Source organism: Trematomus bernacchii, unplaced genomic scaffold, assembly GCF_902827165.1.
Source record: "Trematomus bernacchii unplaced genomic scaffold, fTreBer1.1, whole genome shotgun sequence".
NCBI lineage: Eukaryota > Metazoa > Chordata > Actinopteri > Perciformes > Nototheniidae > Trematomus > Trematomus bernacchii.
In genome coordinates, this window is record NW_022987571.1 from 2,609,869 (window position 1) to 2,635,258 (window position 25,390).

General features: G+C 40.6%; 1 protein-coding gene across 1 annotated transcript in view; it reads left to right on the plus strand.

Annotated features, from left to right (window-relative positions):
- ccn2b (cellular communication network factor 2b) overlaps positions 1 to 24,730 on the plus strand; it is a 31,545-nt gene extending 6,815 nt beyond the window's left edge. The window contains exons 3-5 of the mRNA XM_034126198.1: positions 14,751 to 15,002; positions 20,920 to 21,170; positions 22,566 to 24,730. Coding sequence (XP_033982089.1) covers positions 14,751 to 15,002; positions 20,920 to 21,170; positions 22,566 to 22,871 — 809 coding nt within the window. The 3' untranslated portion in view covers positions 22,872 to 24,730. The remainder of the gene's footprint in view (positions 1 to 14,750; positions 15,003 to 20,919; positions 21,171 to 22,565) is intronic.
- The last annotated feature ends 660 nt before the right edge of the window (positions 24,731 to 25,390 follow it).

The window sequence follows — 25,390 nt, forward strand, 5'->3', positions numbered from 1 at the left end:
CGCTCAGCTCTTTGGGTCCGTAATACAATAAAGGGTACTTAATCAAATAGGAATATAATTATCTTTTAAATAACGTTAACTAAAGGGAACAATCTCTTTGACACAGCTGAAGCTCTGGCCTTCCTTAAAAACGAACTAATTTAATAAAAATCACAGTTGTATTACACACAATACATTGTTTTTTGAGAACAAACATTGGTGAATAATGCACCATAATACATTCTGACGAAAAATAAAAATTATTATGAATACAAATAAAATAAAAGAAGCCTCCTGTGAGTTACTACAAGCTATACAGTAGATTTTAAAAACGTTTTATAGAATAAAAGCTCACTGCTGGACGTTGTAGAAATGCGTGTGTGCACCACGACAAAGGAGCCTCATTCACTTTACATTCGGGTTGTTTGCGTGGTGCAGACACGTAAATGTAGCAAAGTTCGTGACTCCACCACGCAATGCGGTGTTAAGGAGTCGTGGTGGAGTCACGCATTCTGGTGAGACCAGGTTGTTTAAAATTTGACAGCCGGGCCGGGACAGTAGCAGATCGGTGAAAAAATATTTAGCTGTCCACTCCTCATTAAACACTCGCCACTCATTGTCGACTTTTCTTTTCTTTGGTCCACTCATTGTTACAGATGCCGGTTCAAAGGTGAATTAGGTTCAAAGGTGAATTATTGCGTCATTGCGCCATCGTTTGCGTCATGACGTTTACGTGCCTTCTTATGACCCACACAGCGTTTTACGTTGCTGATTTTCTCCGCAACACCGCTCACAACAACATCAATAGAGGACTGCGTCGGGTAGTTTTTAATCATACGAAACCAGATTAAATTAAAGAACTACTTCTCCAACCTTATACCTTTCTCAAGAGTGCCGTGGTACATTGTTTATGAATGTGGTTCAGCGGGATTACCGACCGCTGCAGAGCTGTTAGTCTACTGTTAACTCACGGCAGCGTCCGCTGTAAAGTATTCACTTGGTGTTTCTCAATGTCGAGGACGCTTCCTTGGTAGGACAAGTCCCTCCGAGTCAGGTCCTTCAGAAGCGATGCAAGAATCCTTCCTAGCCTCGGAAAACGAAGAATTGTAGAACAGGCTAACAGGTGTGCAGGTGTGCGTCATATGCGAGGCTCCGCCTTAAATGGAGCGCGATTTCCGCCAAAGATTTGGAAATTGGTCCGTGCGCAAAGCATTGTGGGGATTTTAAGACCGCGGAGGATACACATGTTCAGCCTCGAAATTTCCCGCAAAGAAGGACGCCGGCTTCGCTAGAATTCCAAGCATCCTGGACATTGGAACAGTCCTTCGGCGGGACTCGATGATGTAGCATCCTTGAAATAGTGGCTCTGGAGCAGCCTTCCTCGACATTGAGAAACAACCCTAGTCTGACTGTCACACAAGCAGCTGATAAATATCCCCCATACCCATCAGTGAATGTGTTTCAGTCTGAATTGACGCTGTTTGGCATCACAACGCCAGACCCGGACTGGCCATCGGGAGGACCGGGAGGTTTCCCGATGGCCTGGCCTGCTGGCCTGAGGATTTTTTTTTTTATGTATGTATTGTCAGGGGCGGACTGCGGGGGAAAAGTGGCCCGGGGATTAATGCACGGCATGTATCGGCCGGCCGGCGACGAAAGTATGTTACTTAACAAAAAACCCTATGCATTTTATGTTATTTTGGACCATTATTCATATAGTAATCACAATACCTGAACCCTTGAGTTGCCTAGAGCAAAATAGTTCCAGCATATATTTAGTGATCTTTAACAGATCATTGATGCAATAACATTTGGACCAATTTGCCTGACTTGACACATGGAATAAAACATGGGCGTAGGAAGCATCCTCAATGTGGGTGAGACAATTTAACAGGGGGTGTGGGCAGGTGGTGGACCTCACCTCCTCTAGGGAGGTCTGTGGGCATGGTCCCCCGGGAAGATTTCTTTTTAAATGTTGAAGTTAAATGCATCAATCTGGTGCACTTTGAGAGCAACATAAACAGATTTACTTTTTCTTTCGACATTTATTTGAACAGTAAGTGGAGGCAAAAGTGACTGCACCCAAAACAATAAACCTGCTAGCTAACTAGCCTAAACTCAGTAACAGAATGTGGACAACACGTTCTTCTCCACAGCTGCGCGACCTCTGAGTTAGAGATGGGCGAGTCCTGATTCATCCGGATCATTAACCCGGATCCTAGAAATGAGCTGGTCGTGACGAGTCTCCCCTCTCCATTAACCCGAGTCCTTGAGTCCCACACTTGGTGTGACGTACAAATTAAAACTATAAATTGCGTCACTCGTCCCCTATGCAAGCACCTCCCTCTGAACCCAGGGCTCGCTACAATACTGTATACTGTATACACAAACTATACAAAAACGCCTTCACGCTTTGGAGCTTGTTTATGCATCTGTAAGCAACTGGTAGCGGTAGGATTTAGGTAAGCAAAAAAAAAAAAAAAGGGAGTGGCCGGAACACTTACAAATGTGGACCGGTAGGATTTAAGCAAAAAAAAAAAAACTTTTTTTTAATTTCTTTTATTTTTAATTTTTTTTGGCCCTCCGGCCCACGCACAGCACCGGCCCACCGGGAAAACTCCCGGTATTCCCAATGGCCAGTCCGCCCCTGTGTATTGTGAACGCAACGCTGCGCAAATGTGGGTCTGACTGCCGAAGTAACAACATAATGATACCGGTTAGTAAAAACCATGAATTAATGCTTTGACAAGTCTGCAGACAGACGGCAGGCAAAAAACCTTTTAAAATGCGTGTTTTCTAAATGGAGATCGGCTAAGCTAACGCAATATATGCTCCGACCGTCCACACTCACAACAACGGCCTATACAGACATAAATAAACCAGCGACTGTACTCGCCATGACACAGACAGTCTGTGGTTTGTACTTGTTTAACTTTTGTCTAGTTTCTGAACAGATATGAGGAGCTGTGAGTGCTAACAGCTAACGGCTGTGTTGTTTTTCTGGGGTTCTCATTGAAGATGACGTCACGGCTCCGCCTACACTGCGTTACTATAGATACTACCCCAGTTCCTAAACTGTAATGGAAGCGCAGCATTAAAGTGAGCCGGGCCTAACAAGGCCCAACAAAACCGTACAAAGTCGAGCGAGGCCTGCGGTGGAAATGCGCCATAAGTGTATGTGTGGCGCGAGCGAGAGAGAAAGCGTGCGCACCGGTTACGTGTATTGTTGTTGTTAGCATCTGGTGCTAGCTAGCTGCGCTAACGGATATAAGGAGCTTTTTCAACAACAAGGTGGAGGAGAGTCCTCTCCTGTCAGACTGAGAGACTGATAACTACAGCTCAGGTGAGATAAAGGACTCTCTGAGTGTTTAGATAGTTAACTTAGTCTAAGTTCTCTGTGGGTCTCAAACGGTTTGGTCACCAACTTTGGGTACCTGGCTGGAGTGAGATTTTGATATCATGGGTTTAATTACACATATGCGCACTAAATGACTGCTATCGTGTCAGTAGCGGGACCTTAGCATATATATAGGATATATATACAATATATACATATACACAATGTTGGACACAGACTATAAAGGGCACAAAGTTTCATTCACTAATGAAAGTCAAACACATGTTTGTTTCCACTGTTTTATTGTGTGCCTGTCGCGATAAGCAATTCATTGACTTATCGTACGATAAATAAAAATGAACTCGATAACTTTTCTAACCTCGATAAATTGCCATTTACATGAGAATGTGACTAGCAGTTTGAAAGGATGTACTTGAATTATTATTATATATTATTATTATGTCAGTGGTCTAAAATTCTCGTTTATCGCAATAATTTCCGGGAAAATGTATCCAACTAAATTCATTATCGTGAGAGGCCTATACATGAAACACACACACACAAACAAATCTACAGACTTACTCCAAACTGCCAAATATATTAATTAACACACTCTCACTCTCATATACTCTTTGACTCTATTTTGGCCTAGTAGAACAATAAGCAGCAGACTTTTACTTTTTTATCATTTCTACTGGACCTTAGATCTGCGCATGCGCAATACGGGTCGGGGATTGACCAACCGGCTCCCACTGCTCTGCTGTCTGATAACGTTGTTAAGAGTGGTGGGGGCGGGGAGGGAGCGGATCGACAGCTTGAGCAGCTGTCAACTCAACATTGTAAATAACCCACCAAAAACGATCGCCGGTTCATCTTGTTTTTGGCGTGAGAATAGTTTGAGCAGCGTGAGAGCGTGAGATTGAGAGTGTAAGCGTGTGTCACACGCCAGATGCGTGAGAGTTGGCAACCCTGCATTTATGTAAACACATATTTCCATTTGAGGGGGGAGTGATTAGTAAAATATGCATGAATAATAATAAAAAAACGTTAACTTGGTGAAAAAAGGTAAGATAAACTTTTAAAACTTGTTGAGAGCTAAAACTAGTCTTTGCTTCTGCCTCAAAGAGGAGCAGGGGGGAGAGGAGGGAGACAGGTGAGGCTGGTTCAGGAGCACAGACACACTCACAACTATAAATGAACCAAAAACAAATAAATAAACAAGTTTCAATGTTATTGGTTATGGCCATGTTTTTATGATTTTATGATTAAATAGATTTGCACATTTTATTAAATAGTAACCCATGTCCATATGTTTATTTTTGGGTAGTAGATTTAGAGGGCTATCACTATGGGCAGCAACGCTGTAAATATTGACAAATAAATCCAGCAAAATGGCACAAAAAACTGGTAGTGGCCTGGCTGCGTGTATAATTCCCGGCCTGACTTATGGCGCATTTCCACTACACGGCCTCGCTCGGTATGGCTAGGCCTCGTTAGGACTGGCTCACTTTATGGCGCATTTCCATTACAGTTTAGGAACTGTTACTGGGGTAGTATCTATAGTAACGCAGTGTAGGCGGAGCCGTGACGTCATCTTCAATGAGAACCCCAGAAAAACAACACAGCCGTTAGCTGTTAGCACTCAGAGCTCACAGCTCCTCATATATGTTCAGAAACTAGACAAAAGTTAAACAAGTACAAACCACAGACTGTCTGTGTCATGGCGAATACAGTCGCTGGTTTATTTATGTCTGTATAGGCCGTTGTGAGTGTGGACGGTCGGAGCATATATTGCGTTAGCTTAGCCAATCTCCATTTAGAAAACACGCATTTTAAAAGGTTTTTCGCCTGCCGTCTGTCTGCAGACTTGTCAAAGCATTAATTCATGGTTTTTACTAACCGGTATCAGTATGTTGTTACTTCGGCATCATTTTGAAACGTGTATTACAATTAAATCACGGTCAAATATGTCCATCTTGTTGTAGTTGTAGCCCCTTGCCAGCGATTCTCTCTCTAGTTTAGCATACTCAGCCCGACTCAGCCTCGTTGTTCCTGGCCCTAGAACCACGATTTTATGGGGCCAGAAAAACTGTGAATTAGGACCCGCTAGCCGGTACTAGGCCAAGTGGAAACGCAACCAAAGACGGGTCGCTGACGTCACAGCTCTCTTAAACGGGGCTCCGCGCTGTAGTGGAACCGCGCCATTATTGTCCCAGTCCGGCCCTGCACAACGCTGTTATGAAAGTTTCTCTGGCATTCTACAGGTGATGTTAGCATAGCAACCGAACCAATCAGACTATCTTGACTACTTGTTGCTATCATATTGTGGCATAAGCCGTTCTCTACAGGCACATTTTACTGGCGTAGTTTTCGTTATGATTTTACTTGTGATGGCCACATGTAGCCCATGTATTTATTCCATCCGATAGCTGCAATAATACAAAACAACAGGAAAACGTCTGCCTCTTCACAATGGTCAATAACAGTGAACGGATGGTTATTAAAGTAAGGTGAAATAAACAGAATCACACTAAGCCTGGTTAGTGTTGCCTGACTTTATATAAGTGTTTATATCAGGGTTGCCAACTTTGGGTACCTGGCTGGAGTGAGATTTTGATATCATGGGTTTAATTCGGTTTAATTACACATATGCGCACGAAATGACTGCTATCGTGTCAGCAGAGGGACCTTAGCATATATATAGGATATATATACAATATATACAAATACACAATAATGGACACAGACTATAAAGGGCACAGTTTCATTCACTAATGAAAGTCAAACATGTTTGTTTCCACTGTTTTATTGTGTGCCTGTCGTGATAAGCAATTAATTGACTTATCGTACGATAAATAAAAATGAACTCGATAACTTTTCTGACCTCGATAAATTGCCATTTACAGTACATGAGGATGTGACTAGCAGTTTGAAAGGATGTACTTGAATTATTATTATATATTATCATTATGTCAGTGGTCTAAAATGGTCATACAACGGTGCCGACAATATTATCGTTTATCGCAATAATTTCCGGGAAAATGTATCCAACAAAATTAATTATCGTGAGAGGCCTATACATGAAACACACACACACAAACAAATCTACAGACTTCCTCCAAACTGCCAAATATATTAATTAACACACTCTCACTCTCATATACTCTTTGACTCTATTTTGGCCTAGTAGAACAATAAGCAGCAGACTTTTACTTTTTTATCATTTCTACTGGATCTTAGATCTGCGCATGCGCTCCAGAGTATTTTTGTTGGGTAATCTATGGTAGGGCTAACCCATACAGTGGTGGGGCTCAAGTCAGTATTTGCAATGTAATTACATACACGCTCCCCCCGACAGTGAAATGCCACACGTGAGGTTTAGATTATTTCCCTGTCTCAATCCAAATTGAACTGTATGAAATAAAAAGGCACATTTGTCTTGTAGTAAATAAAAAGGGCGACCTGGAGCCAATCCTGCAATTTCCCCACAGGTGAAAGAGTTGACCCCTGCAGGGGGGGTCTGGGGGGATTCTCCCCCAGGAGAATTTTTTAAATACTAACATAAAATACACATTCTGGTACTCTCTTGAGAAGAAAAATAAATAAATCTATTACTACACATTTAAAAAAATGAATGCCATATTAGTTTTTTGTTACTTTGTTCTGAAAGCTGAACCTGCTGCTCCTCACAGAGAGAAGAGGGAAGAGGCTGTGTGAATTACTTTACATTGTGGATAAGGGTGGATAGCCCCCATTGTTCTGTGTGTCAAAATGAAAGACAGCCCACACACCTATCAATCATCAAACCGTGGGGTCTTATTTCATTACGTGTTGATTTCTATCAACACGTAATGTTGTATCGATGATATGAGATGTACTACCGCAAAAGTATTCTCATCTCCGTCGGGACTTCCTGCAACAACACCACGCCGTTATCGTGATTCTGATTGGCCAGAATACATTATCAAAGATGTTCTATTGAGAAGACGATCACTACGTGACAAAAGTTTTCAAAACCGTTTCTCGTCTTCGTATTCTTATTTTTGGCGTGAGAATAGTTTGGGCAGCGTGAGAGCGTGAGATTGAGAGTGAAAGCGTGTGTCACACGCCAGATGCGTGAGAGTTGGCAACCCTGGTTTATATAAGTGTGTGGTCGCGTTCTACTCACTTTGCTCAGCGCTACTGCTTGTTACAACTTGTATTCGCTGTACTCACCATGAACTGTTATTGCTCAGGTTAATCTCAACCTCCTCCAATGTAAGCAAGACGTATTTGATCTTGCCCGGTTGCCGAGTGGGGCCAGACCAGACTCCAGCAAAGGTCAATTGTGTCTAGAGTGCGCCATCTAGTGGGATCAACTGAAATGCCGGGTATTGCAGGAAAAAGGCAAAATGAATGCGGTCTTATCCTACAGTTTTAAAAAGCAGAAATAATCTGAGCTGACCAAAAATGCTTTTAAATAAGTTTTAGGTTGCGGTCGAATAGTCCATTTAGCTTAGGAACCTTCCTAACGGAGTGAAATGACCCGGAAGTCCCTCAGTGGCAGCCATGATAAGTGCCGTTCGAATTCTCTAGATCAGTGGTTCTCAACTGGTCAGGCCTCGGGACCCACTTTTTCCTTTGTCAATAGATCGCGACCCGAAATTTTGAACCACTCAAATCTATTCAACAAAGAATTGTGCTGTAATATATACGCTTTTCATCATACAATATGAATTCAAGTGAAGTACAGTGCATATATCCCTTATATTCCTTCACAGAACTTTAAAAAAAGGTTTAATGAGATGATGGAATCAAAGCTGAACTGTATAACATAAAAAGGCACACATGCTGAAAACCCAACCCCAGCAGGGGGTCTGGGAGGATTCTCCCCCAGGAGATTTTTTGAAATGCTAACATATAAACTACGCATTCTGGTACACTCTGAGAAGAAAATAAATAAATCTATTGCTACCCGACATATTAATAATATCAATCAATCAATGTTTATTTATATAGCCCAAATGTTACATTTGTCTCAGTGGCTTCACAGTTTGTACAGAATATCAGTATGACAATACGACACCCTCTGTCCTTAGACCCTCACATCGTACAAGGAAAAACTTCCAGAGAAAAACCCCACAGTTTAAAGGGAAACATGGGAGAAACCTCAGGGAGAGCAACAGAGGAGGGATCCCTCTCCCAGGACGGACAGACGTGCAATAGATGCCGTGTGTAAATCGAAGAGATAATACATTTTACAGCGTAGGTAGACCAAATGTTTGGAAATGCATGTGTCTATAATAAGAAGATGAATCCACGAGGATGTCAACAATCCTGTGGGAGCCATCAGGGAAGTAGTATGATGAGAGTCAGGCAGGACCGCAGAGACAGGTTCAGCCACGACTCGAAGTCCAGGACTCAAATCCAGAACTCAGGATAGAGGATCCAGGACACAGGACCACAGCAACAGGATCAGCCACGACTCAGGATCCCGGCGTAGATAGACACCAAAAAGAAATTTGGGGGAAGCTGGGTTATTCGGAACATGAGAGTACACAGGTACAGACAGAGAGAAGGAAGAAGCAACGTGTCCCCCGACAGTCTAAGCCTATAGCAGCTAAACTAACGTGTCTACGTACATGCACTCCCTTAGGATAGGTTGAGGGAAAGGGGTAGCAAGTAAGAAGTAAGGAACAGAGGTGGAGAGGCACAACGTGTCTACGTACATGCACTCCCTTAGGATAGGGTGAGGGAGAAGAGTAGGAACTAAGATGTATGCGCCACATCTATACCTTGAGCGCATTGCTCCTAAAAAGTTTTTTGGCACTGACACCAATCAACAGTTGTGCGTCGACTCGGCAGGGATCAAGGCACGTATATGCCTCTCCCTGCTTCCACCGTCTACACACAACCAAATGACATACCATCAGTAAGGAAAAAGAGTAAGAACTAAAATGTATAGGTGAAGAGGCACAACGTGTCTACGTCAATGCACTCTTATTCGATTATTTTATCAACTATAAGCTTTATCAAAAAGGAAGGTCTTAAGCGTACTCTTAAAAACAGATAGGGTGTCTGCCGCCCGAACACAAACTGGAAGCTGATTCCACAAAAGTGGAGCTTGATAAGAAAAGGCTCTGGCTCCCATTGTACTTTTAGAGACTCTAGGAACAACCAAAACCCTGCATTCTTGGAACGCAATGCCCTAGTAGGACAGTAGGGTATAATGAGTTCTTTAAGGTAAGATGGCGCCTGCCCATTAAGGGCTTTGTAGGCGAGAAGAAGAATTTTTAATTCTATCCTGTGTTCTTTAGGGAGCCAGTGTAAGGCAGCCAGAACAGGAGTAATGTGGTCCCTTTTCCGAACTCTAGTTAGTACACGTGCTGCAGCATTTTGAATCAGCTGAAGCGACTTAACTGACTTCTTGGTACACCCTGATAATAAAGAGTTACAATAATGCGAGTGCTTAAGCTGTAGTAACGTGTGATTACAACGTCAGGTAGCTGCCGTGATCAAGAATTGTAAACCGATCGATTAAAGGAAACCTATCATGCTATATTTAAATGATATATTGTAGGGCCATACCTATATAAGGTATATTTATACGTTTCTGTTTTCAAAATACCAAACAGATCTTGCATTTTAGCCATGCCTCATTTTGCTCTATGTGCTGTTTGCTGTCTACGGGTCTGATTCTGCTGACCACGCCCCCCTGCAGGAGAGGTGAGCCGTGCTCTGATCAGCTGCTGGGCTGTCAGAAGAGGGGGAGAAAAAGAGATCTCCGTCCTCCTGTTTTATTATATAGAGTCGTTATTCATTTGTTTTAAAGCTCAATAAATAACAAAGAAGACCTTTGACCGGCACTTTTCTAATTTAAACTTTAACGGACATCTTGACCGGCGAAACAAACTGAAACTGAAACTCTGCCGCACGGTCCCCTTGTTCCTTGGAAGAGGCGGAGAGGTGGGTGTTTGTCATCTGCTGGTGGACTAACCGGAGAGAATTACAGTGCTTGCCTCGACGGGGAGGGATTACATTGCATTAAAGCAGCAGGAGCAAACGCTTGCCTCGGGGAGGGAGAAAGAAAGCCACAGCGGAGAATAAACTGAAGGGTAACCATGGTAACCAAGTCTTCTTCGCTGCTTTTGTGGCAGACTACAGCGCCACTTACAGGCCTGGCATATGTACTACAGCGTCTCCAGCGCTTTCGAGCGGCAATGGCCGTGGCTGTCGTCTCCTGATTGGTGGAGTTGGCCCAATAGCCGTAGCACCACCGTCCTGACGTCAGGACAGTGTTCAAATCTGGATCAGTTTTTATCAGATCCGTTGCAGCCCCTTTTTTAGAGATTTGGGTATGGAGGAAAATAGAGAGGGTTGTGTTTTCTGACACTTGGTGAGTTCCCTGGAACACCGGGGACACATATTCATGTAGAAAAGACGTACAAAAGTGCATTTTGCATGATAGGTCCCCTTTAAGTTAAGATAATATAAGCTATCAGCAGCAGAACAGGCACACAGGATAGCCCGGAGGTGACGACAACAACCGGAAGTGACAACACGCTTACCGCAATAGTGAGGGTCCGTGTAGGAATGTAAAGCTCTGAGTGTGTTTCTGAGAAGTGCATCAGAAACACACTCTAATAATATTTTATGCCATTGTTTGTTTTTCACTTTGTTCTGACAGCTTGCTGCTCCACACAGAGAGAAGAGCAAAGAGGAGAGAGTCTGTGTGAATTACTTTAAATTGTGGGTAAGGGTAGATAGCTCCCATTGTTCTGTGACCTGTCAATCATCAAACCGGGGGTCATATTTCATTATGTGTTCATTTGTATCTGAAGTTGTACCCATGGATGTATAAAGGGTACATCCATGGGTAGAACGGACAAAGTGTCCGTTCTACCCATGGATGTACCCTTTAGACACAAAGTGTCCGTTCTACCTCAAAGTTATTCTCCGTGGGGACTTCCGGCAACAATCTTGATTCTGATTGGCCAGAAGACTCGAAAAAACATCAGCAAAGATGTTTTATTGAGAACATGATCACTACGTGACAGAAGTTTTCAAAACCGTTTATGGTCTCCGGTACTTCCAGTCCAACGCCTACTGCATGCACAGCGTTAGAAAATTGGGCCTTCAAAAAAAAAGAACTCGCACATCTGCGACCCACTCGAAACGGGTGGGTCGCGACCCACGAGTTGAGAACCACTGCTCTAGATGATAGGAAAGGAGGTTTCAAACTTCCTTTATAACCTCCTTTAGCTTAGGAACCACTGGACCTCCCTAACCTAAAGGAGAGGAGAAAATGCCTGCCCCACAATACCTTGCAGCCGCAGCATTTGCCCGTCACACAAACAGTCGGCCGTTCACGGAAACAACCGATTATGACCGAGAAAATTATATCATGAAAATTACGGTGCTTATTAAGCTTTTTAAAAAACGTATGTGGTAAGTTGCCAAGTGCTTTGTTTTGAACGTTCATCAGTATTATAATCAAAAAGAGAAATATGAACGTTAGTTTTTACTGAAATGATCAAATAAAGTCAACATTTCAGAGTCTTTACTGAGCTGTGTGGGGTTTGTTCAACTTTGAAAAGATGTTTGAATGGTGATATACACAGTGATAGATGTTAAGGACTAACGTTTATAATAAATACATTTGTCATTGATTTTAAGATCTTTTCATAGTTCATACAATCATACGTATTGGGATCATTTGTATTAATGTGGACCGGAGGGAGAGGGTGACGAGCATAAGTTTCACTTTCCTTTTTTATTTCAATTCCACTTCGTTCATGAGAATATGTTTCTCTGTTGTCCCCGTTCATAAAGCATAAAACAACAGCATCAGAGCACGGTGCAGAGTCTCTAGATGAGTTTACAGTAGTCCCTCGTTCTTATTAAACATCCATGTTGTAGTCCGCTGTATAGAAAACTGTAGTTTCCATAGTTTCCCCACAGCAGCAGGCGCACATTTATGACCTCCGCTGGCGCATCATAAACACGTTGGATAGTGAAAGTGCAGTCGATTCTCTAAAGTACCGCAGTCTCTTCTCTTAAGTCCTTTTGAATTCTCCTATCCACTATCCCTTAACCCGTGACGTTTCACTCAGAGGTCAAGGAATAGACGATAGGGTTAGAACTTAGGAGCTGATTTTTGGACTATTCGACCGCAACCCTGGTTTAATAGGTAACACTTAGGGTAAGGGTACATGAATCATCATGAATTCATGCATGACTTAATGCATGAAAAAGCATGAATTAATTAATGTAGTACTTTATGAACTATCAGTAATGTACAAGGATTAATAGTATCTCATGCATGATCTCATCTTTGTGATCCTCAAATAAGTCAGGCCCTTATGTCTATTTAGGCATCATGTATTGGCAATTTTACAAATGCAAATTAGATCATAATTTTGGACTTAATTTCAATTATCAATTATTTGGTTAGGACTTTTTTTTATGTATCATACAGTATTATCTTAGAGCTCACAAACCATTTAAGATAACTCATTCATAATATGAACAAACTTTAATTTATAATCCAAAGCCAACAAGATCACATTTTCACATATGTTACATAAGAAAGCAATAACATTTTTCGGCAAAGACACATCTTGGCAATAGTAAGTTAATAGTAAATCATACCATGTTTGTATTGTTTAATTATTTGTGATTTTAACTTGACCACAACAGATAAAATGCACTGAAATTACTTGCGTATAGATCATCAGGGATTTATCTTTCAGAAAAAAACACCTGACTCATATGTAATGATAATAGATGTGAGGCACGAACAGGGGCTATCTTGAAACGTCCATCTTCTTCATATCTGAAGTCAGTGAGCTCTTGGTGGTTCAATCAGGGAAACATGACCCCGAATGTCCTTCAGTCAACGACGAGAGGTCCTTTCTTATGCCTGTTTCCTAGCCAGTTAAGTCCATTCTATAACTGCAAGATGTTCTTTCAAAGGTTTCTCAGTTCGGTTTCTCCAAAGCCGCCAAATTATTGATTTGTAGTTAATCATGATTACAACACTTTGAATTCAACAGAATACATGCACTGCTGTGACCGACAGACCGGGTCACCACTTTATTTGAAGGGGCACAAACATGATGAAGTAATGACGAAATAATGCTTAGTTAATGATTACAACACTTGGAATTGCTGTGACTGGTCAGTTTTTTGGCCTGTCACTTTAACTGCAGATCTAGTACTACATTAATTAATTCATGCTTTTTCATGCATGAATTCATGATGATTCATGTACCCTTACCATAAAGTGTTACCGTTTAATACACACAGTTAAGCTCACACACACTATTGAATGATGAAAACCAAAAAGGAAAACCAGTCTGCGTTTAGATAAAAATAATCCCCAATTTGTTTTAATGTTTCATTCATCTGATTACGCCTTTTTGTATGTAACTGTAAGGGAATACAGTTATCTTTTGTTTTATTCTGATTACGTAATGCCGTTACATGTATTCCATTACTCCCGAGCCTGTCCACAGAAGTGATAGTTGGTCTTGAGTAAAAGTACCAGAGTGTAGGAATACTATGTTACAAGTCAAAGTCATGTGTTCATGTTACTCAAGTAAAATTACGAAAGTATTAGCAGTATTATCAGAATAATATATATGATATGTTTTATAATAATTGATCATGAAAGTGTTCTCAAAGCTGGTAAAGGTGCAGCTAGTTTGAATGACTTTGTATACTGCAGGGTAGCTTGTGAATTTACTCCAGGTGGAACTAAAGTCTGATTTAACACTTGATTATATTTCACATCATTCATCCAGATCTGTAAAGTAACTAAAGGTATTAAATACATGTAGTGGAGTAAAAGTACACCATTTACCTCTGAATTGTAGGGGAGTAAAAGTACACCATTACCTCTGAACTGTAGTGGAGTAGAAGTACAAAGTAGCATAAAATGGAAAAAGTATCTTAAATGTACTTAAAGGTGGGGTAGGTAAGTTTGATGAAAACCGGCTTCGAGATACACTTTTTGTTATATTCCATGGAATGCTCTTAACATCCCGATCGCAATGAATATCTGAAGTGCTTTGACAAAAAATCCATAAAAATATGTCATCTGTGGAAGCCGTAGTACTGTAAAAAGTACGACCAATCATTTTAGCCGGCCCGGCTAAAATAACTGGATGGCCTACCTGCCTGTCAGCCTTCCATCTGTGCACAAACTTATCTCGTGCCCTCATTGGTCATGTGCGCGTTCGTGTGTGTTGGAGGAGGGGCTCTGTAAGGAAGTAGCAGATTTCTTCCGGCTGTGTATTTTCAAATTCTAGCGATCTCGAGCTGGTTTCTCCAAAATTACCTACCCCACCTTTAAGTACAGTTCTTGAGTAAATGTACTTACTTCCCACCTCTGCCTGTCCATAAGTTAAAGCTGTATATTGTGTGGTATTTATCATTTGTTTTCTGTCTCCAGCTCAGGAGGGTCAGACATGTGACCTGGGGGGGGTGGTGTACCGCAGCGGGGAGTCCTTCGAGCCCAGCTGTAAACATCGCTGTGTGTGTATGAACGGAGAGATCGGCTGTGTGCCGCTGTGTGCCAGTGACTTCCTGCTGCCCTCCCCTGACTGCCCGTACCCACAGCGCATACACATCCCCGGGAGGTGCTGTGAGGAGTGGGTGTGTGCGCAGACGCCGCCGGACCAACACTACCAGTCAGTGCTGGCCGGTCAGTCTCATCTTTGTAACATCAACTGCTCCTAGTTTTTATTTCTGTGGTATATCCGAGTTTCCTCTAGAACACTGGTTCCCAACCTGGGGGGCGTGCACATATAATTGTAACATGATTGTCGCTAAAAGCCTTGTCTCTACATTACAATACAATATAAAAAATAATTGATTAATTAATTTTAATAAAAATTCAAGTTAGTAGCTAATAAAGGTATAAAAAGACAGAAATGTATAATCTTTTCTTTAATAGAAATGTTTCTTCTGCCCGTAAAGTGTCCAAACCAGGCTTTTCTGGATAAGCGCATTTTTAAAACATAGTCATTGTCCATGCCGGTTTCAGTTGGATTATTTGTCACAGTTGCTCCGATCAGATCGGTCTCCTCCATTTTGTAGATTATTTATGACTTTTGAATCCACATAAACACATCGGCAAAATCCGGTTTACTTTGAACATGTGTTTTAAACAGTTTTATCCCTTTGTGAATTGTTTCCACTTGCGCCGTCCTTTAATTTTTTCATACAGTGGGCATCCAAATGAATTAATCCTGAGTCCAATAACCATCAAAGTCACTCCAATAGTGCTCCTTGATTACGCTGTCATCCTCCTTTAACAACATACTTCACATTCATCCAGTTTGTGACAGCAGTTGTAGCATTTTTGAGACTTTGAAACTTTAATTACCGCTGTTGCGCCCCCAACAACAGGGGGGGGGGCGCAACTTCCAACAGAAGTCATTTGGGGGGCTCTTGGGAAAAAAGGTTGGGAGCCCCTGCTCTAGAAGATAAATCAGGTGCAAGTCATTCACAGTTTTCCTCTGGGCACAATGGAGATCAGTCTGGGGCAAAATGGGTGGAACAATATACCAAAAACAGTACTAATATATATAAATCATGTTAGACACAGAAAGTATATATTATATATAGTATATATATATATATATATATATATATATATATATATAAAAGGGCGTGACAGTACAGATGAAGCGTCTTATTTTGGACAGTTTTGAAGTGCGAGGGTCGTGATCGGTTCGTGCCAGTTCCGTGATGGCCGGCCGGCCCCCAGTCTGACCTTGATACCGCCCCCATGATAAAATACATTTAATTATTGTGAAGCCAGCTGCCAATGGATCATTGATCCACAGGGGGTGCAGTGGGGTTCCACACTGGAGTCATGTGAAATCAACTTCTTTGTTGTTAAGATCCATACAGTGTATGTCACGGATAGGATCATAGTCTGTGCTAAATAAGACATGTAATCATTTAAATAATGTTGTTTTAGTCGGAAAAAACGAACGAGCCGGCTCTCCCGATTTTTAATCCTAATTTAATCGTCATTCATTGATGTTTATGTTCGCCGAATTGACATGAAATCACTGACAAATATGAATATTCTGTATTCAACTTCATTGAAACGATCAGGATGGGGTGTTATTTTTCCCCACAATGACCAAGTCGCTGCAAATGATCCCATGTATTACATGTGCATGGCCACATTCTCAACAAAGTTACGTAACGAAACATTCTGTATTCCTTGCTTACTTTTTATTTAATGCTTTATAACAGCTGGAATAGTTCGTTTAGAACAGGCACCTCACTCGCAATCTTGCTCCTCCGCAACGCCTACCACCTTACCTCCGGCTGAAATTATGAATGTATAGTAATCATAGATAACACGGCAGGGTCCGTTACAGTTTGTTTTCATCTGATTTCAAATATTTCAAATGTCTGAAGTTAATAAATACATTCTCAGTGTTCAAGTCAATAATAGTCATATAAGAAAAGTACTGATCTAATAACAGAGATTTTATAAGGACTTTTCAATGTTCGACATCGCTCATGTGAAATACAGTAAACTGGATGTTGTGGTGCCGAGAGGCGGGGTATCAAAAGTACAAGCTAAACTTTTATTTAGCATCTGAACACACTTGTAAACAACGTGATGCCCGGGAAGCGAAGACCCGGCGGAAACAGCTGGTCTGTTCACTAAAATGGTCCCGTGTACAGTATATCTGGTTACTAATGTATAGCGGATCTTTGTTAAGATCCATATGTCACGGATAGGGATCATAGTCTGTGCTAAATAAGACATGTATAATTTACAAAACATCACCATGTTGTTATGCGCATGTGCGAGATGTCACGTTGTAATAACAATAACTCATCTCTCTCGGTTTTTTTTTGTTTTCTTTGTGTGCTTTGCCAAAGCCACTGTGTCAAGTGTCCTAGTTGGGTTGCCGTAACGAACAGCAGCCGGCTCTCGATTTTTAATCCTAATTTAATCGTTTATGTTCGCCGAATTGACATGAAATCACTGACAAATATGAATATACTGTATTCAACTTCATTAAAATGTTATTAACGTGCCTAAACTCAGTAATTCTCAGTAATTCACTAAAAATTACTTAAATTGATGGGGAAAAATAACACCCAGGGATCAAGATCCCTCCGCGACGCGACGCGGAGGGATCTTGATCCCTGGGTGTTATTTTTCCCCATAATGACCAAGTCGCTGCAAATTATCCCGCTTATTACATGGCCACAAAGTAACGACATGACTCCCAATATTAATTAAAATGCTTTTATGGATTTAGAAAATATTTTTATTGATTTAAAAAATAGTTGTATGTATTGATTTAAATTGACATGCATCCGCTAAGAAAAATAGTCCGTTGTTACCGTTTTTTAAACAGTCAGAATGAAACGGCAGCTCTCAGCTGTGTGTTCACACTCCTAATGGCCCATCACAGCTCTCTCCCCCCCTAATCTTTCTTTTCCAACAGTTAAGTTAACTGTAGGTTACTCTGAGTGACAAGCTTACAGTTAGTGAAGTAACACTTTTTTTTTGTGAGTCACGACCTCGCTGTTTCATTCTAACATAACGCTCCAAATATGACTGTTTCCACTCGGACTTCAATACAGCAACACCATTGTTTGGTTTCCATGGTAGCGTGTCTCTTTAGTAGCGTGCACTCCTTTCCTGTAAATTACAGGTCCAGCCAGGCAAAACAGTAATATGAAATATGAACGTTCGTTTTTAACTGAAATGATCAAATAAAGTTAAAATGTCACAGTGTTTACAAACATTGACCATACCGTTCACCAGCCCCCACCCCACTATGTTGAGTATAGCCTACTCTTTGTTTAAAACGAATTGGCCATCGGAATGTGTGTGTCCCAACCCCCCCCTGTGATATCTCTTCTCCAGCAGTCTGTAGTTTGTCCGTAAACTTTAGAATGAAATGTAATACCGGTTAGTTTTTTGTGTTCATACTGACAGAAGAAGAAATAAATTAAGTATGAATGAGAATAAGACTTATGTAATGTATTGACATTTGATCAGTAGCCTATAAATGTATTACTAACTTTATCCACTGTGGTACCGAAGCTTGGATCACCGCCAAAGACATGGCCGAGGGCAGCTGGCAGCTTTCAATATTTTTCATGTGCGATTCTAACGCTTTCAGAAAGTGAAACATACAGCATCATTTGAGAAAAAATAAATCAAAATAAGCGTTATAAATGAACCCTGACTACTTGTGTTTAGGACTCACTGTATTTTGCTACTCTCTAGGTCTGTGGGCCAAATCCAGATATGGGGGGGGGGGGTTCTGTTAGAAGGTGTGAGGGGAGGGGGGGGGGGAGAGAGTTAGACGCTCGTGAATTGTCAACAGGGGGGGGGCCTCTCTGCACGGAGGAGCCGCGGAGAGAGTGAATCACAGTTGATCTCATAAACATCATGACCAATGTGCGAGGGTGATGACATCAGAGCATCGTCCTATGGGCTTAGCCCCGGACAGGTACAACAGGTATTCACTCAGAGGGGGGGTAGTTACCCATTTACATGTCAAAAAGCAACAAACAGTGGGCGGGTGGGGGAAGTATACTGAGAAGTATATAATGAGAACTGCTACCAATGGTGGCCTATTAGTTACTTACGAAATACTTATTTGTAGCTTTTTTTTATCTGCAGTAGGAAATGCAGAGAGTAGCGACCAGGGCTGGTCCAACCCTGATCTGTAAAGTGATCTAACTAAGTGCTATTCATTTTCTTGACGGGGAAGTGCAGTGTAATGGGGGGCTTATATGCATTTGAAAGCAATTAAATCACACAGTCGTATACAATAGGCATTAAAAGCACCGTCGATAACCATTGCCCTTCTCCTATTCAAACCAAAAGAGAAAATGCAGATATTACACTCTGAAAAGAAAGGGAGACATATCTGTACTCTTAGTGCCAAGTAGCTAAATAATTCTCCAAATCAAACCAAATCAAACCAAGATATCTGGGTATTCACTCAGAGGGGGGTCGGTGAACCGGGCAGAGTTTTTCGCCGGTCAACGTGTGTGAAAGTTTAAAGTTTATCATCTAAATTTGCCGAAACAAGTTTTAATATTCTGAAAGCCAAGACTTTGTTTATTTGAAATCAGATGAAAAACAAACTGTAACGGACCCATTTTATTCATATTCCGAGTCATAAAGACTTTATTTAAAATAAACATTTATAACTAGTTTAGGTTGTTTGAGAGGTACAGCTACCATTCTTTAATTAGATGTTTGATAAGTGCATGCAGATCACATAAAACACGTACACAGATACATTATTTTGTATTTTTATTAAATTTGACAATCTCAATTTCACTTTCCACTATGTCCACCGTTTGTTTTTTCACAACCAATGGCAGAACTTTATTTGAGGCCTGTAATTAGTCAACTACAGGTCTCTTGAAGTCTTTTTCTTCCAAAAAGCTTGTGGACAAGATGTTATTGCTCTTGGGGCATTAAAAACAAGATTTTAACTTTAGTTTTTTTATATAATATCTGCATTGTCTCTTGTGAAAAAACTAAGTCTTACTTTGGCCATAGTTATTTTAATATATAGCGCCATCTCCTGGTTAAACCCTGAAATTGGAGAATAGTGGGAGGGCCTAACATTCCTGAATACTGGTCTTTGGCAGGTCTTAGGCAGGCAACTGGCTGGCAGTCGGCAGGAAGCTGTATGCTGGGGTCCAAAATAAGAGGCTCCATCTGTATGTTGCCCAGCAATTATTATTTCAGCTTTTTGCTTTATTTCTGATTCAGCTGCTAAACCCCCAAACCAGCGTAACTAGATGTAGGATCAGGTTCATACTTTTTAGGATATTTTGTGATTCTTATAATTACAAGTGTGTGCCAATTGAAACCAACATCCTTACAAATATTTAAAAAAATATTTTTGTAGAAATATTGTAAAGGTTATAGTACTACAACAAATCATAGTACAGTATGTCAACAAAGTCACACTATAATATTTCTTACAAATGTCCTAATAGTATGTCAGGAAAAATGTATTGTATGTCATAGAAAACAATCATACAACATGTTATAGAATTGCACTTGCCAATTATACCAGAGATTTTTGTTATTGATATTAGTGATGCCTTTCAAAATTCAGCGTTTTATTCTTGTATGCAATGTGGGATCAACTCTAGACCACGGGTTGTTTTTCTTTAAGTCAGTAACATTCACTACCCCCCACCCCCCAGTAGATGTTACCTATGTAGGCTTTTTGTACTTTATCATCAATTTAAGTGATTTGGGGATCTTGACCCAGACAACATGGTTATTAACCAGAATGTCATTAAATAGGTATAGTCCCATTTTAAACCTCAAACCACATCTAAAGACAGATCAACAGCATAAATCAATGTATATATTTACGTGTTAAAGCTACTTCCGTTCATGACTTTCTGGACCCACAACTGTTGCATATGTTGTTCATCTTTTTCTCAATTTTTGGGATACATTCAACCCTGAAAATACACCCATGCCTCCTCATGAGCAGTCGTCTTTTTGAAAAAACAATAATATCAATCACCAATTGACTTTTTTAATCATTCCCCCCCACTTCTCCTTTATCACCCTTCTTCTTTAGGAGCCTCTCAGATTCTCCCCTTACCCTCTTCAGATCCACTCTTCAGGCAGGTGTTTCCCAATGGACCGCAGGCAGAGAGTCCAAGAGATAACTGCATAGTCCAGACTACAGAGTGGAGTGAGTGCTCGGCCACCTGCGACATGGGCGTCTCATCCCGCATAACCAACGACAACCAGCGGTGCCAGCTGGAGAGGCAGAGCAGGATGTGCATGGTCCGGCCCTGCAACACCCAGCAGGGAAAAGAAATCAAGGTGTGTGTTTACTTTCAATTAACAGTGGGGTTTGAGGATAAAAACATACTCCAATAATAACTTCCCAGATGAATAACCCTTATTAAGTTGATCTGACATTACACAACTGACCCAACCTAGTCTCCACAGGCAGATGGCCAAGTGCCCTAAAAGATGGCACCATGAGCTTTTAGATTTGGGTTAGTAATCTTTCACTATGCAGTTCTGTCAGGCTCCATTTATGGCTCAAAGGTTAGCTGTGCCTATATTTATGAAGGTATTATAACAGGGAGGCTCCGTATTCTGAACCAATTTCAGGTTGTTCATGGCTGAGTTCCAATCTATTTGCCCTGTCACAGCAGGACTCACAAACCAAACTATCACCTCCAGAAAGCATTTGGCAGTCGGCTGCTGACTGTAGATTAAACGGACCGTTCTGATAATGTACGTTGAGTTATCCGAGTTAGAAAAGTGGACAAAGTCTGAAATCTAGGTTTTTAGTAGTAAATATCAGGATCTCAGTTTTGTAAAGAAATACAGTATAAATATATATATGTAATGTCTTTAAAACAATTCAAGAAGGTGCTTATTTTTTTCCACTATTAACAGGGATGCAGCTAATTGACATGTCTAGGTATAAGATATCCCAATACCAGCATATACTGTTCATAGAAATCCAAAAGACCAAGAACTGAACCTTGAGGTACTCCGCGGCACAAAAATGTAAAATGTTGGATTAGGAGTTGCCAATACCTGATAAGAAGCGCCTATCTTGTAATTTCTGTTTCATTACTACTTACCGAAGTATTTTCTGAGAATGTCATGGTCAATCATAGCAAATGTTCCACAAACGTACGGAATACAACAGTGTTCTCCTTAGCAGTAGAAGTCAGAAATTAACCATCTCTGAAATTTCCAAATTGAAAAGATTTGAGTTTTCAACTAAGCCATCTAATAATATACTTTAAATCACAACAGTCACAACTAACATAGAGAGGTGCAGTGACGCGTCCTAAAACCCGGAAGTAAGCTGCGCATGGGTTCCCTCGACAAAAAAGCAATGGGATTTCGCCCTATGGGTTTTGGAAAATAGCTCGAAATAAGGTCTGTGGAAAACGAACCTCTAATCGATAGATTTATGATTAGAAAATGATAAAAGTAGGGTAGACATGTGGATATTATCCGGCTGAACAAAACGTGCATTTATCAAACAGGTACGTTTTCCACAGATCTTATTTCGAGCTATTTTCTAAAATCCTATGGAGAAATCTCATTGCTTTTTTGGCGAGGGAACTCATGCGCAGCTTACTTCCGGGTTTTAGGACGCGTCACTGCACCACTCTATTAAGAAGTACTTTTACTCTGTGATGATGCTAATGCATGACATCGAGATCTGATTATGTGTCCGTCCCACAGAAGGGGAAGAAATGCATCCGGACACCAAAGGCCCAGCATGGGTTTCGCTTCAAGCTGTCGGGCTGCTCCAGCACCAGGGTGTACAAACAAAAGTTCTGTGGTGTCTGCACAGACAATCGCTGCTGCACGCCACACACCACCATCACAGCCGAGGTGGAGTTCGAGTGTACAGAGGGAGAAACGTTCACCAAAAAGATGATGTTTATTAAGACCTGCTCCTGCCATCATGAATGTCCGCAAGATAACGACATCTTCCTGGCGTCCAACATTCGGAGGATGATTGGCGACTATGATAACGATATGTGATTACGCACACACTCATTCAGACATATAGGTCAGAACTGCACCATTATAACACCCAACTGGACCTTACAACTATACCTATGCCAAACCTTCTGTGTAATCCAGCCTTAAGGTAATGGGTCAGTAAAAAAGATAACATTTTCTTCTTTCACCTTTGTTTAGTTGAAGTGCAGCTCTTAGGTCGCAAGACTTTATGAACTGCCTTACATTAAAGGTACGTAATTTCAGAGGACAGATGCACTGACAAAAAAATGTAAGGACAGATTTCAGATGCTACAAATTTGCTTTTTCTCTGCATCAATACATATAGTAATCATCATAGAGCAGTGGATGGTGATGTATCAAGCGTTTGCGTTGGTACTCCAGAATCAAAGAAAAGCTCAGGACAAATATAAATGTTTGCTACAAAATCCTCTAGTCTCAAAGCTCCACCTTCTAGTTTCACATGAAACATTGTTGTATTTTGGCAAAATCCTTCCACATCTGTTCAAAAATGCAATTTGCAAGGGGTTGTGGACAGTTGGACAAACATGATCTGATGCGAGAGAACATCTTTGAACAGAGACTGGGGTTTACTATTTCCGAACATCACAACCAGCTGTTATCATGTGACCTCAGTTTCACACCTAGATCGCTGAGCTCGTTAGGTAAATTGACCTTTTAGCTGACATTATTCTGCCGTTTCAATATATCAAAATGAATTGACATTCCTAAAGATAAATGTGATTTTGTTACTAAGAACAGACCAGGATAATGCAGCCGTGTTGTTTGGCATTCTACTGCATAGTATAATGTGCAGACATGTCTGCAGGAATAGATATTTAAATATGAAACGAGAGCCAAGAGCTTGATTTTCTTGATTGTGTCTGTAAACTTGAGATAATGCCTTTAAAAGTATTTTAAAAGTTGTTCACCATTTTAACAGATTTTAAATGCCTGGACAGTTTTGACAACACAGTATGACCATTGTTTGTTATCTCGAGATAATTACGTCCGATAAAAGAAGGGTTACTGTGGTCTTAAAAGATGAATATATAGACTCCAACAGCACTATCTGAGATAACAAGATTTTACATTGACTGTTGCACTCAAGGTGCAGCTGCAGGAATGTAGCTACACACCTGTGCGACATGTTCACCTGAAATATATATATACTGAAAGTATGACAATACACACATTGTTGGGATGTGTTTAAGGTCCAATTGAAATCAAATGTAATCCATATACTTTAAAGAGGCCCTATTGTGCTTTTTGGGGTATTCCCTCTCCTGTAGTGTGTTATATATGTTTTTTGTGCATGTAAATGATGTGTAAAAGTGTTCCCTCCATAGGGAGTTTCTTTCCCACACACTCCCCCCCCCCCCCCCCCTTGTCTTGTTTTGGTTTCAGATTTGTTTTAGGTAGAGAACACAGGACTAATGATTTGCAGACAAGTTACTGTATGTATTCTGTAACACACAAGAAATAAGCCATTTGATTTCAGTTGGACTTTGATATGATATCCTGCACTGACTGCTGAACAATCTAGTTCAGTGTTGAAATCACATTTGACATTATTTACAATTACATTATTTACATTATTTAAAACATTACACTTCTTTCTGACAGCATGGTAAAGATAAATAGCATGACTATAGAATTTCTGTTACTAAAATGTTCTGTATATTTATAAAGTGGATGGACAAAGACTGTGTACAGTTTTGTACTATAATTTATGCAACTTGTTTATCACAGTGTTATAATTCTGTAACTGTGTCATATTTTTGTGTTCTTTTCACTGAAACCCCTAAAATAACATACAAGTGAGTTTTTTTCTGTTGCACTTTTGGATCTGTTCCAATAATAAAGTATATTTTTATACATCCTTGTCTTGTTTGTGTAGCTAAAAATAGTAAGCGTGAATTTGCTTGTGCTAGTTGTTGCCTTTTATGCTGCTCTAAAAACAGCAGATGTGAATTTGAGATGAAACAGCGCAGCAGCTGTCTCATGTGTTCTTTAAAAACAACTGTGAGCTGCAGACAGTGACACACAGAGTTCAGACACAAGCAACTTTAAAGATCATTTTACAAGATAAAAGTGGTTGAAAGGCTAGATTACACTGCCCCAAATCCCTTTCACTCTAGGTTCATTGTTCAATATTTATTTGATAAATTGCACCATTTAAGTGCTATATCCATTTAGGCAGGCCTTGTATTTTAATCATAATTTACCTGTGCCAAAATTGAGTTGCTGTATAGCTGTAAAAGTTTGATGCTGGTTGCTGAAAACGTACCAGCAAATCTCTCCCCAAACTACACAGAGAATTTTGCAGCCCTGCACAATTTTCTTTTTACACTCAAAACTTAAACTCAATACAATGTTTAGTGTATTGAGAACAAATTAATTAAGATGAATTTAAATGTTGCATAAGGTGCAATGTTATAATAGTATAGTTAAGTAGTACATCAGTAGTAATATATAAATATACTGTGAGACAATTACGAGGGACAGTGGTGTGGAAGAAGTGTGTTAGGAATCTTGAC